Source organism: Dendropsophus ebraccatus, chromosome 2, assembly GCF_027789765.1.
Source record: "Dendropsophus ebraccatus isolate aDenEbr1 chromosome 2, aDenEbr1.pat, whole genome shotgun sequence".
NCBI classification, from domain to species: Eukaryota; Metazoa; Chordata; class Amphibia; order Anura; family Hylidae; genus Dendropsophus; species Dendropsophus ebraccatus.
In genome coordinates this window covers 202464135-202478817 of record NC_091455.1, presented here as the reverse complement: position 1 = coordinate 202478817, position 14683 = coordinate 202464135, and the positions used below count along the sequence as shown (strand labels likewise).

The 14683-nt window shown below is 40.8% G+C and overlaps 1 protein-coding gene across 2 annotated transcripts in view; it reads right to left on the bottom strand.

The window, feature by feature from the left end:
- WNT3A (Wnt family member 3A) overlaps positions 1 to 13594 on the bottom strand; it is a 60779-nt gene extending 47185 nt beyond the window's left edge. For both annotated transcript variants that reach the window (XR_011361767.1, XM_069959152.1), the window contains exon 1: positions 13245 to 13594. Coding sequence is in view for 1 of the 2 variants with exons in the window: in XM_069959152.1 (XP_069815253.1) it covers positions 13245 to 13315 (71 nt within the window). In the remaining variant the exon portion in view is untranslated. The remainder of the gene's footprint in view (positions 1 to 13244) is intronic.
- Positions 13595 to 14683: the final 1089 nt, after the last annotated feature.

The window sequence follows — 14683 nt, the reverse complement described above, 5'->3', positions numbered from 1 at the left end:
CAAGATTGATGAAGAGAGTGACCAAGCACGAACATGTCATTGATAAGCCTGAAGATCCAAACCTAGAATGGGACCTTCTGCAAAAACCCTAGATCCCAACTTTATTTTTTCTAGTGACCATCACAACTCAAGTGCAAAACATCATATGAAATCTAAGCTCCTTTCTTGGTGGGAAAGATTTACAATAGCAGGCATGATGTATTATGGAAAATATCAATGGATGGTCCCATGCCTGTTCTATGATTGCCGGGCTTATCAGGACTGGCCTCCTGCAGAGGGTCATCAGTGTGAGGTATGAAGGGTCCCTTTAATATCAGAGCTACAGGTGACAGAGTCTTGTACAATCCAACAATCTTAGCAGAGGTTGATTATTCTCAGCAAACAGAAGCCGCAGTCTCAAGACATGTCCATCACCTGCTGGCGTTTCCTCAGCTAACAGCTCCTTAGAAGTGGGCTGATCTGTGAAAACACGGAAAGCTCCATATAAAGAACATTTAATCCGCTTGTTATTTTGGTTAATGCCTTTATCACTGCAGCCTGAATGACAAGCGCTGCCGTGTTTCCAAGGTGCGCTCTGTTTTCTACTTGTTGTATAAACATTCTCCAAGTTTTTTTTAGTTTCATTAAGTTTCTATGTCTTTAAGTTCGTTCTCAGCTTGAATCTTCTACCAGCAGCGTGACTGATATCACAATGTCATCATTACGGGATTTCCCAGGTTTTGGAGGAACTTGGAAAAATAAATATTTAACCCCTGATGGCCATAACTCATCATGTAAATAATTGGTGCCTTTTTCACTGAGGAGTGGTAGTAAAACATTGGTCATGAACCTTTCTTAAACCCTTAATGGAGGCCTTATCATTACTAGAGGTGTTACACTTACTGAAGACGTTACCTCAGCTGTGGACATTAGCCTTACTGGAAACCTACTACTCCAGCCTCTACCTGGAAGAGGCTTCATGTGGAGCGCACCACTCCAATATTCTTAACCTGTGCCAAGATGGTGGTGATGTGGTGGTGAGGTCTCTTCCAGTGGTTACTTGTTACTTCTCTGGTTTGGTCCATATGCCAAGTATCTTGTAAAAAGACTGAAGTTTGCCATCTAAAGTATAAAAACACTTTCAAAAGTGGGAAATGCTGCATTAAAACCTAAGTTTACTAGAGTCTGCAGACCATTAGAGTTCATGATATCGTTGACTCTATTCGCATTTGTCTGGAGGCTCTGTCAGTAATTACGTAAGACTTGGCTGTAAAAGTAGTGCAGCATACAATTCTGCTCACCAGAAACCACAGCAGAATCTTGATAGGGAGTCTGTCAGGTGCCATCGGGATCCATTGTAGAACAGATTCTGCATACCATCATTATACATGGAAGCCTCAACTCATATGTGAACACAGCCTTTAGGCAGCAGTACTTATTAACTATGTTGGCTAAATGTACCACATTTTGAGGGCACAGATGAGTATAGAGGGGATATAAATATCTGAAGAGCACAGAGGAAGAGGCTAAAGAGGTGCCTTGAAGGAACACAGTTGTCTGGAGGGGGACAGAGGAGTAAATAGAACAGAGGGCTCTGGAAGTGGACAGTGGGGTCTGAACAAAATAGGGGGCTGGAGAGGGCAGAGGCTTTCTCTCTTCTCCCCATAAAGACAATGTGCAGGAGCATTCAACTGACAGAATTTAGAGTATATGGCCTGCTGTAGAAATAGGTCAGAACTGGACTGAGAACTCATGAGACACAGAAAGCTATTCTTTCTCAATGGGAGGTCATCATGTGCACACACGTTCATACTTACATAACTGGGACAGTCTGGTTCCACCACCCCTTAAGGAAATGGTGCAATAGTTATTTTATGTAATTTTGCAATGTCATCTAATCTATATTTATTTTTTTTTAACCATATTTTGGCCTTAGATACATAACTCTATAGACTTCACCATTCAGTAAAAGGTCACAACCACCCGAAAAAAAGAATATGAATGTGAAAAAATGGACAATATAGAGACTCAACCATCAAATTCTCAACCGTAAAAGACACAGAAACCGTCTGTTCCATGCTTGCCCCTAACTCTGATTTCACTACTGACAGTTTCTACGATGACTGACGTCTTGTGAGAACTTTAGTTGTAGCCGCTCTTCAGACATTACCACTGATAGCCCCAGGCCTGGACAAGCTGTGATCTGAGTTACTGTGAAGAGCGGGGGCTTCCGAGGGTCCAGTCGTGAAATCCCGGCCTTACAGCTGTCAGTGCACACAAATGACAGGGGCTTATTCCCTCAATTGCCGGATTATGCATTTGTGTGAGAACACATTATACAAAGCTGCACTTTAAGGTGAGATTTGGTAAAGCCGCCCGGAAGCCCCCATAGAGATCGCAGGTGAAGCCATCTTATGAAATGAATGAATTTTCAGTTATTATTATAGATTTACTGAAGGGGTTTTCAAAAGTCTCTTTGATCTTGGAACATTTTACTCCAATTTTCTGCCCCTGGTTAATCTGCCAGAGATTTATTTTCAGCCTCAAAAATTGTCTTGTGATTGTTTGTAGGCATCAAGTATTCAATGAGATCATGAGAGGTGGACAGCGGGAAAACCGAGACAATCCTCTGTGAACTCCTCACCTTAAAGCTGCCTGATCTATAGAAGTGTAACTGCTCTGGAAGGGAAATTTTCTCTTACTATACAATATGGGTCCGCTCCTCCAATAACTCTATATTATCCAGTTCTCCCAAAGTCTCTACATTGGTTAGTCCTCCTAATGTCCCTATACTGGTCTGTTCTCTGATGTTTCTACATTAGTCAGTCCTTCTGATTAGAGATGATCAAACAGCGCTAATTTTCAGGTTCATTCCAACTCAAACCATCGGCATTTGACTCCCGCTGCCTTCCCGTTCTGTAGGGAAGGTGGAGACAGCCCGAGTACCGCCTGGAAAATGGGGATACAGCCTATTACCTAGGCTGTATCCCTGTTTTCCAGGCAATACTCGGGCTGTCTCCACCTTCCCCACGGAACGGGAAGACAGCGGGAGTCAAATTCCGATGGTTCGAGTTCGAATGAACCTGAAAATTAGCGCTGTTCGATCATCTCTACTTCTGATGTCTCTATATTTGTCAGTCATCTTGATGTCTATATATTGGTCAGTGCTCTGATGTCTATACTTTGGCCAGTCCTCCTATGTCTATATATTGGTCAGACCTCCTGATGTCTCTATATTACTTAGGTCTCCTGATGTCTCTATATTGGTCAGTCCTCCTGATGACTCTATATTATGGTGCGTTTACACAGACAGATTTATCTGACAGATTTTGGAAGCCAAAGCCAGGAATGGATTTGAAAAGAGGATAGATCCCAGTCTTTCCTTTATGACCTGATCCCTGTTTATAGTCTGTTCCTGGTTTGGGCTTCAAAGATCTGTCAGATAAATCTGTCTGTGTAAACGCACCATTAGTCCTCCTGATGTCTTTATATATTCGTCCCTTAGTTTGGTGCATGTATTAAGGAGCAGAGGCTCCCTAAACATGGTGACAGTGAAGGAAATGGACATGTTGGCTTTACATACTATTGTGGTATCATGTTCTCCATTTAAGCACATTGAAGACACCCCTAAACCTTTTTGGACTATTAGAATACGTTGCACAAGTAGTGGATTATGACTCTAAGGTGCATACCCTACCTGTCAAATTTATATCGGTCCGTACCCCTGATTTCTCTATAAAGCTCAGTCCTCCTGATGTCTCAATATTGCTTATTCCTCTTGATGTCTCTATATTGGTCGGTCGTCCTAATGTTTCTATTTTGGTTCTTCTGGCATCTTATTGGACAGAAGTGCAAATCTCATATCTCTGGGCATTGTTATTGAGTTTACCCTGTAACTTCCAGAAATACGAATCTAATGACATTGAATATAACTTGCGGTAGCCCCCTGTCCTTCAAACATCGTCAGATGGTAACAACGATCATCTTCTGTCTTCTTCTATCTTCTGTGAATTTGGGGGAGTTATTGTTTTCTAGAAGGACAGAGGCTGGTGTTTGTTCCTTCTTTTGGAGCTGTATTTGCATATGTGCATGCCTCGGTATTTGCATATAAGAAAGTGCAGTTCATTAAACCTACTAATTATGCTTTAAGCTCCACTGATGCCCTGCTGAGAGGAGATGGGATGCTGCTGCTCCTCCGCCAGCCTGGGGTATCTGGGGACCGGGGAAGAGAGACTTTCAGAATAATATCCCTCGTTCCCTCGTCTCGTCTTTGTACAAGCACAAACTTAAAAGCTGAAGCGAAGCTTTATAATATGATTTCTTATGGCGTCTGTAGAGATAGATCGTTCCATGCAGCTAGAAATCACAACATTATATTACGAATATTGAAATAATAATATAGAAAGAAGTTTCTATGAATAAAGTATCTCCTGAAGATGAGTATTAGCTTTTATTCAGCATTGATGACCAGGATGAAGGGGGATGGGAGGATACGGAAAGATAGGGTTTTTGTTTACGTTATTAAAATGTACGTTTTTAAAAGTACATTTTTATCCACAGCAGATCTACAGTATAGAGGTTGATGATTATTTAGGCATCTCTGTCTTCTTTATTTCTAGCCTTGCTTTGATGCTTGTAGTATGACTTTGCTAGACATAGCTGGAGCTGATATTTCATCCTTGGTTAAACTACAAGTCAGATTATGAGGCTATGCTATTTTATGGTCAGATTATTAGACTATTCTTCGATTGTTTCAATTACAAGGCCGTTCACCTATGGTCAGATTATAAGGCAGTTCACCGATGGTCTGATTACTAGTCTGTTCACTCATGATCAGATTATAAAGCTCTTCATCTAGGGTCAGGTTATGAAGCTGCTCGCCTATGGTCAGATTATAAAGCTCTTCACCTATGGTCAGATTATAAAGCTCTTCATCTATGGTCAGGTTATGAAGCTGGTCGTCTATGGTCAGATTATAAAGCTCTTCACCTATGGTCAGATTATAAAGCTCTTCATCTATGGTCAGGTTATGAAGCTGGTCGCCTATGGTCAGATTATAAAGCTCTTCACCTATGGTCAGATTATAAAGCTCTTCATCTATGGTCAGGTTATGAAGCTGGTCGTCTATGGTCAGATTTTTAGGTTGTTCACCTATGGTCAGGTTACAAAGCGGTTCATCTATGGAAAGATTAAGAGGCTGTTCCTGCTCTTTCCAATGGATATAAAGTATCTCTAATCTCATCCTTTAATGAAGCTCTGAGTTGATAGTAAGCACAGCCACCCATTATGCTGTAAAAGTCCATATTTTCCATCCTGGATATTGGTGGTAAATTTCCCACACTCCCTCTAGAAGAATCATCCAGCCCTGTACCCTCTGGTGCTTCCTGAGATCTTCCTTAGTTTATTACTTAGGGAACTTCCTCTACAATACACACCTAATCATGGGCATGGAGGACACCTGGCTAATTGATTTATTGGCTGGATGCGAAACATCCAAATAAATATTACGATATGGGAACCTTATCCTTGTATGCTTCACACAATCCATGGTCCTTTAGTTGAGATAGCTACAGGTATACAAAGTACCACAGAAGGTACTTATACAATAATATCTATATAATACAAATTTTCTGACCAAAAAGAAAAATGTAAATACACAGGGGCTTAGGGCTGGTAAGGGAGTTAGGAGAGGAAGAAGGCTATGATCGTCATTACTCAACCTATCCTCCAGCCATGTAATGAGGGACAGAAGTCAAGGAAGATGGGAGGTAAAAAAGGACCAGAAATATACACACCTAAATGATGGGATCTTGTCTAAAAGTCAAAGAATGAAGAACTAATATCTCTGTTCACACGGAGCAAAACTGGCAGAATTCCGCAGTGGAATTCTCCGCTGTGGAATCCCGCCAACCTCCGTGTCATAATGGGAGTGTATGGGAGGCTCGTGTGCCTCCTCTCTCCGCACTGAAGTATGGACATGTTCATTCTTCAGCGCGGAGAGAGGAGCAGTGCGAGCCTCCCATAGACTCGCATTATGACACGGAGGCTGGCGGGATTGCGCTGCGAAATTCTGCCAGTTTTACTCCGTGTGAACGGAGCCATAGAGAAGACGCAGACAACCTTTGTTCCCCCAGATACCTCTGTCCTTCACCAGACTCCAATGTCCCCCTCCAGATCTTTCTGTCCCCTCCAGACCTCTCTGTTCTCTTGAGACCTCTGCCCCCTCTAAACTCTTCTATCCTTCTTCAGACTCCTCTGCCCCCTTCAAACTGCAGGCCCTTCTTTCCACTCTGGACTCCTCTGTGCCCTCCAGACTCCTCTGTCTTCTTAAAGAGCCTTCTGTCTATTTCAGACTCCTCGGTTCCCTTCATTTTCCACTGTCCTCTCCTGGCTTTTCATCATCGTTCATATATCGTTGATGGCATCTTTTGAGCTGACCTCACAACCATTGTTAATCCATCCTAAGTATTTCTGTGTAAACACTCATCGATCACAGTATATAGATACGAAACCAATTACAAATATAATAACTATCATATCAATGACTTTTCATAGCGATTTATCTTATATAAATCTCTTTAAAGAAGAAAATCATCACTTGTTGTTCGATAAACAAGTGATTTATCTCTCAGTGTAAAAGGACCCTCAGTCTTGGGGACCCTAGGCCCTTCTTGTTCTTTCTAGACAGCTCTAGTGGTGACTTATATCACATGAAAACAAAGGATCATAATTGACTGGTCCTGCTTAAATGTGCAGGTTTGGTAGACGTACCCTATCTGAACCACGTGCACCTCAACAATTTTTGCATAAACACGTACCATAGGAATTAAGACGCAACCGCCACTAGGAAATCTGAGAATAAAGAACCCAGTCATTTATATTACTTATTCCAATAATGTTCTAATGTCAAAACATTTTCTTCATGGTGAACTATTTTACCACATGGAAAACCCTGAACCCATATATACACCTGGTTTATAGTGTTTAATGTTTAAATGGGAGAAAGTGAAAAGTAGATAACAGTCATAATGTAAGGAGAGAGAAGAAAGAACATGGGGCCAATTCACAAAATTAAAGGTATCACTGAATATCTGTCTACCTACCTATCTCATATCTCTCTACTATCAATTTTCTATCTCATACCTATCTATCTCTCTATCTATCTATCTATCAATCAATCAATCAATCATTGTCTATTTATCTATCTATCTATCTATCTATTATCTATTTATTTATTTATCCATCTATCTATCTCATATCTATCTATCATCTATCTATCTATCTATCTATCTATCTATTATCTATCTATCTATCTCCTATCTATCTATCTATCTATCTATCTATCTATCTCCTATATATCTATTATCTATTAATTTATCCATCTATCTCATATATATATATACAGTATCTATTATCTATCTATCTATCTATCTATCTATCTATCTATCTATCTATCCATCCTGACAGTCTACGAACAGAGGGACTGTTAGTTTACTTTTGACAGCCATCTGTCCCCAGTTGATGTTGGGGGTTTGATATTTTGTCCTATTCTCTTGTATGAAGACAATAAAAACAAGAGTTTGAGGAATTCAATTGTGTCTTAGAAGCATTTCCACCCACCGTGAGCATCACAATCACCCAGGACCTTTCTTCCTCAGTGATAAATTGTCTATTTTAAGAAAGGTTGGACAAGACATATTTGGGTTACGAATCCTCCTCTGAAAAGCAGCGAATAAATAATTAACACACGGATTAAAGGACAACCCGTCCCCCCAGCACAATAGCCACAAAGCAAGATGTTCCATGGACTAAGTCACCTCAGTGCAGACCCTTACATGCCGCCCCCCCCTCCCAAATCACAAACTGTTCTACAGATCTTGACAATCTGCAGAACAATGACTGGAAATTTAAAAATATCAAAAATGATCTCATAAATTTCATTTTACTTCATATCACACAAACTAGAGGCAAAAATATGTTCGAATTCTGATGTACTAATGAATAATTTATAAAACCACAAAATAATGACGGATCCATGTATTATGAATACTAGTGTGCAGAAACATCTAGAATGTAGACTGGCAAAAAATAAATAAAAAGAATGATTAATATAATTTTTTTTTTTTTTACTTTTCTAGTTCTATAGCTTAAGAATTTAAAAGCCTAGAATTCTGTATCCGATTTAATTTTTCAAATTCAATTTTCTATTTAACGATTTTATTACCTTATTACATTTCTACTTTCTCTTGACAAATAACTTTTTATTGCTTAATTTGTAATATTAATTTGCATATTATCTCCAATTTTTCTTCTGATATCTTCATGCCGATAATATTTTGTTTTTGCTCGTCTTGACTTCTGACTATACTTTTCATTTAGTCTTTTGTTAAGTCATAGATTGGACTGAACGGGGGGCACACTACTGTTTTATCAATTCATTTTAAAAGGTAAAGAGTTTATGTTAACGTACAAATATATTTACCTAAAATTTAGTCTGCCACCATTTAAGATTTTTTACTTTTTGGAATCGGGGGAAAAAAAAGCAACCAAACTTATAAAAGACAGAAAAATGTAAAAAAGAAAAAAAGTTATAAAATGTCAGAATCCATTAATTTACCCTGAGATTATTGTTAGATAATTTTGAATATTGATGATTTGCAATGAACAATAAATTTCTTCCACCTTTTTTTTTAAATGTTTTGATTCACCAAAAGAACATTTTTTACATAGAAAATGATCTGCGTCAAAGTCTGAGAAGTTCCTGACACCTGAGAACAAGACATGGCCACGGGGTGAGATGACACAAGTGTATTTAATGTCACTTAACAGGAATTGCACAAACAGAAGTGACAATCATTACAGCACTACATGGTCATGTCTTCTAGCATTTCTTCTATACAGACTTGGGGGCGGTGGGGAGGGGTTTAGCTCCATTTTTTTCTTGGTCTAATATTCTTTTTGGCTAGAAAAAAAAAACACCCTTTGATAATTTTTCCTTGCACGTGTCTGAATTTGTCCATTTGCTTCTCCGCCAAAGGGGTAACAATAGATTAAAGCACAGTTAACCCTTGCAATGCAAAAATGCCTGCAATTCAAAGACAACTATTTAGTAGAAATTGCTACGACCCTGTCCCGGCCTCAGAGCCCTGCAGCACCTTGTGCCACATAGCGAGCTGCACATTCCTATGGGATGAAACGGGTTAATGTTTTATGGTTATGACTGCAGGCAAAGTTATGATGTATTTGGAAAATCTAGGAATGAAAAAAAAAATTAAAATGACAAATTAAGGTTGAAATAATATCTGCAGTTTGCTGGTTACAGAGGCCACGATCTTAAAGGCGCATCGTTCACCCTTTATGGCATGTGTCCCTTGCTGCTCAAGGGGTGGAGCCTCATTTACATAACACTGTTCCTTTAAGGTTCACAAAGAATGGCTTGTAAATTACATCTCGGTGACTGATTTATGAAACAAACTATTTGTGAATTTTCCAAACATTTATATAGAGAGTAAAAGATAGAAAAAAAAAAGGTAAAAACATAAATATTTAGGGAGATTTAAAAAAAATCCAAATTTATATTTTAGATTTAGAATTATTAATATTTTTTAGATTTAGATTAGAAATTTGTCCATATTTAATTAATCATTTCTAATAAGTCTTGACTATTTTTAGAATTTATCTTTAATAATTACGTCATCATTTCACAATTTCCAGAACCAGTTTGGATACATCACTGCTCGAATTAACCCATTTCTATTCAATTAGAAATAGGCATTTTTGTGTTTTCTCCAATCTCATTAGCGAGAACAGGAATAAAAACATAAAATGGGAAAAAAAGCTTAAAAAATCTAAATAAATCAAGCACAAAGAAAATCTAAAGAATGGGAACTGTCTACAAGAAGCTTTTTTTTTTTTGCCACTGTTTCAGTCTGAAACAAAGGAAACTATTAACTGTTAGATTTTAGTATTTTTTTTTACCTTAAAAGAAAAAAAAATTTTTAAAAAATTTAGTTTTTCATGGAAAAAAAATCTAAAAAAAAAGTTTAAAGTCTATAAAAATCTACATTTAATGAAAAATGTTTATAACCTTTTTTTTCTGTAAGTTTTTTTTTTTGCCCTGTAGGTGCAGAGCAGGGACTTGTTGTGTGCGGGGAGGTGACAGGGAATATTTATGTAGGTTTCAGTGGAATGTCTTCCCCTGTCAGCTCCAGGAATGCATCAATGCTTTGTAATTATAAGCTGTATAATAACTGTGAATTAAACATTGCTCATTATGGATTACAGGCCAGGTGTTCCTTCTGCCTGTCTTATCAAGAGCACATTTGCATTTTATTACCTTCTAATTGAAATGAATTCTCTCTCACAGACATACCTGAGATGCCTCAGTGAGACAAGGAACCTCACCCAGTGGTGACACTGAGTAGGCTGCAACCCCATGTACAGTTCACCCCACAGCCCTATAGTCACTACCATTACTGATCATCCATAACAGATGTGGCCAGGTGAGGTGGGGCTGTACTGAAGATCATTCCTCAGTATTATTTATATAACACTTCAGTGCACATTATACAAACATTGACACAGGGCACAGGGAGCGCTGTGCGGTGAGCGGCGGCGGACCGGGGGGGGGGGGGGGTAATTAGTGGAGTATTAGACTTGGCAGATGACTTGTTAATTGTAACACAATCTCTATGTTGCTGTTATAGTGTAACTCTCCTGTCTTGGATCTCCCTCCTCTCTGCAGGCACTTGCCTTGTCAGGCCCCATTAGGTGAATGGTGAGTTTATAATTATAGATGAGGCTTGTGCTGTAGTGCAGATCTTCTGTACAAACATCTCATCACATACCAGTAACCTGCGCCGCTTCCCACAGGTAAATACCTGGTGAGACATATTTCCCTGCAGCTCCTCAGGCAAAGAAAGAGAAGAGGGAGCACCTGCCCTTAGTGCTGAGAGGAGGGGAGGTAGATGCACCCTACAATCCTACTTAACCGGATCTCGAACCGTCAGACATACCACTAAGACCCCCCCCCAAACCTTGTATGTGGGGGTCTTATCCATCACATATATCAGATTCAATGTACTGGATACCTGGCCTATGTGTGACCTCCAGCTGCTAGTCATGCTGCTCTGCAAGCAATAGGGGTCACAGCAGTTTACAAGAACACCCACCCTCATTGCTGGAGGTAAACTCCGAAACCATACTGGGTATAGATCATGTTATACCGATGCCTGCAAAACCAAGATGTCCTGCTGGTAATAACATCACCCTGAAAACTACAGGACACGAGATAAGGAAGGGGCACCACATTCTTAATGATTGTATATGAACCCCAATATATCCCAAACACACAAGGGCACAAGAGGGCGACCCAGTATAATCTGCACAGAACACCTATAGCTAAATGTAGGCTAAAACAAGGATTCTCAGCCAGGAGCTTCCAACCCTATATATATATATAGAGAGAGAGAGAGAGAGAGAGAGAGAGAGAGAGAGAGAGAGAGAACGTCCCTGATTCTCCAGTCATCTCTGACAACAAACAATCCAAACACAAGAGATGAGCCAAGGTCCCCACAATGCTGCAACCTCACAGTGCTAAAAATACAAAGGACAGGACGAGTAACACTAGTACTAAGGATAGAGAGAATAAAAGTAACACTACTAAGGATAGAGAGAATAAGAGTAACACTAGTACTAAGGATAGAGAGAATAAGAGTAACACTACTACTAAGGATAGAAAGAATAAAAGTAACACTAGTACTAAGGATAGAGAGAATAAGAGTAACACTAGTACTAAGGATAGAGAGAATAAGAGTAACACTACTACTAAGGATAGAAAGAATAAGAGTAACACTAGTACTAAGGATAGAGAGAATAAGAGTAACACTACTACTAAGGATAGAGAGAATAAGAGTAACACTACTACTAAGGATAGAGAGAATAAAAGTAACACTACTAAGGATAGAGAGAATAAGAGTAACACTACTACTAAGGATAGAGAGAATAAGAGTAACACTACTACTAAGGATAGAGAGAGAGAATAAGAATAACACTACTAAGGATAGAAAGAATAAGAGTAACACTAGTACTAAGGATAGAATGAATAACACTAGTAACACTACCAATAAAATAATAAATATGAAAAATAACAATATAATGTTATAATAAATTATATAAACAATAAAATATAATGGAATGATGACAGGTGAGTAAGAGCAGCTTTATCTACTGTAAATCCTTTCTGTATATATACATTATGTATATGAGATGCTTTTGTATCAGCTGCCTGTGCCTCTATATACACACATGTCATATACACAGACATAAACAGTCACAAATAAACTCACACATATGTACCCACCTAGACACACGTACAGTATACTCACCTGTACACAGATATACTCACACAAATACAGTACCCTTACATATACACTCACAAATATACATAGTACACCTACATATACCATCACATATACACAAATACAGAATACTTACATATACACACACATAAAATACACTTACATATACACACACATAAAATACACTTACATATACACACATACATTTTTAGTACACTCACTTATATAGACCCACATTTATACATATATATTCTTACAAATACAGTATACTTACATATTCACACATATATAGAGTACACTTACATATACACACACACATACACACCACACTCACACATATAGACCCACATATACAGTACACTCACATATACAGTACACACATATACACCACACACATCTAGACATACATATACATTACATTCACACATATACAGTGCACTTATACACACACATATACTGTACTGTCACATGCAACCATACATTTACACACAGATGGACACACATGTATACACAGACACATGGACCCTGACACACTCACATACACCCTGACACATGTACACAGTGCAGGCTGCCTGGTCTTGTCTTTCCTGCTTTCATGTTTTCCCTCACAGCAAAAAAGTAAAAAAAAAAAAAAAAGTTTTGTGAGTTTCTAGTTTTCTTCCAGCTGAGTGACTGTAAAAGAGCAAAATTCCCGGCGACTTTTATCATTAGCTCCTGATGGTACAAATGTCGCAGAGAATCCTCATCCACCCCAATCCTGTGCGCCTGCTGCCCCTCACACCCACCTGTCACCAGCCGATCCCAGGAATGGTGGCGCTAATACCCCGGCTACACATAGTATAATAGCACTTGTGTTATATATAAACCATATCATACACTGAGGAGGAGGAGGTTATAGGCACTCACCACCAGATCGGGTACGTGGACAGAACCTGGCTGAGTCCGCAGAGAAAAAGCAAATATCCAAAAGAGAACATTGTCCGGGAGGTGGAGGATGAGGAGCAGCCAGCTGCACAGCCGATCCTTCTCTTATATCACAATGTAAGATCCAGAAAGGCAGGAGCTGAGCAAACCAAAGCGTGGAGCAAGTGTCTGCAGGAGCGGAACTCTCCTCCTGCACTAAGTGCTGCAGGCAGGTGAGCAAGAGCGGAACTCTCCTCCTGGACTGGGTGCTGCAGGCAGGTGGGCAAGAGCGGAACTCTCCTGGACTGGGTGCTGCAGGCAGGTGGGCAAGAGCGGAACTCTCCTCCTGGACTGGGTGCTGCAGGCAGGTGGGCAAGAGCGGAACTCTCCTCCTGGACTGGGTGCTGCAGGCAGGTGGGCAAGAGCGGAACTCTCCTCCTGGACTGGGTGCTTCAGGCAGGTGGGCAAGAGCGGAACTCTCCTGGACTGGGTGCTGCAGGCAGGTGGGCAAGAGCGGAACTCTCCTCCTGGACTGGGTGCTGCAGGCAGGTGGGCAAGAGCGGAACTCTCCTCCTGGACTGGGTGCTGCAGGAAGGTGGGCACAGACCTGACCGTCTCCTCTGCTAGGTGCTGCAGGCAGGTGGGCACAGACCTGACCGTCTCCTCTGCTAGGTGCTGCAGGCAGGTGGGCACAGACCTGACCGTCTCCTCTGCTGGGTGCTGCAGGCAGGTGGGCACAGAGCCTGACCGTCTCCTCTGCTGGGTGCTGCAGGCAGGTGGGCAAGAACTTGACCCTCTCCTTTGCTAGGTGCTGAAGTCAGGAGCCCGACAATTTCCTATTCTTCAGGCAGGTGGGTAAGAGCGGAACTCTCCTTCTGTACTGGGTGCTGCAGGCAGGTGGGCAAAGAGCCCGACCCTTTCCTGTGCTGGGTGCTACAAGCAGGTGGATAGGATCCTGACACTCCTCCCGTGCTGGGTGCTACAAACAAGTGGGTAGGATCCCGACACTCCTTCTGTATTGGATGCTGCAGGCAGGTAGGTAGGAGCCTGTTCTAGGTGCACAGATGCCTCATTCTCTAATATTAGGCAGACAGTTGAGTAGAGACCAGGCTCTCCTGCTGCTAGTGGGTAGATAGGTGGCTCCACCTTGTCCTGGGTGCTGTAGGTAGTTGGGCAGGACCCCGGCTATTCCTTTGTGCTGGGTGCTGCAAATAGGTACACTCAATCTTCCCTTGTCCTGAATGAGGCAGGTAGTCATCAATTTGGCATTCCCCTTGTCCTAGGTGCTGCAGGTGGGCAGGAGCCTGGCTCTTCTGTTCTAGGTGCTGCAGGTGGGCAGAAGCCTTGATCTCCTCCTGTACTAGGTGCTGCAGGTGGGCAGGAGCCTGGCTCTTCTGTTCTAGGTGCTGCAGGTGGGCAGAAGCCTTGATCTCCTCCTGTAC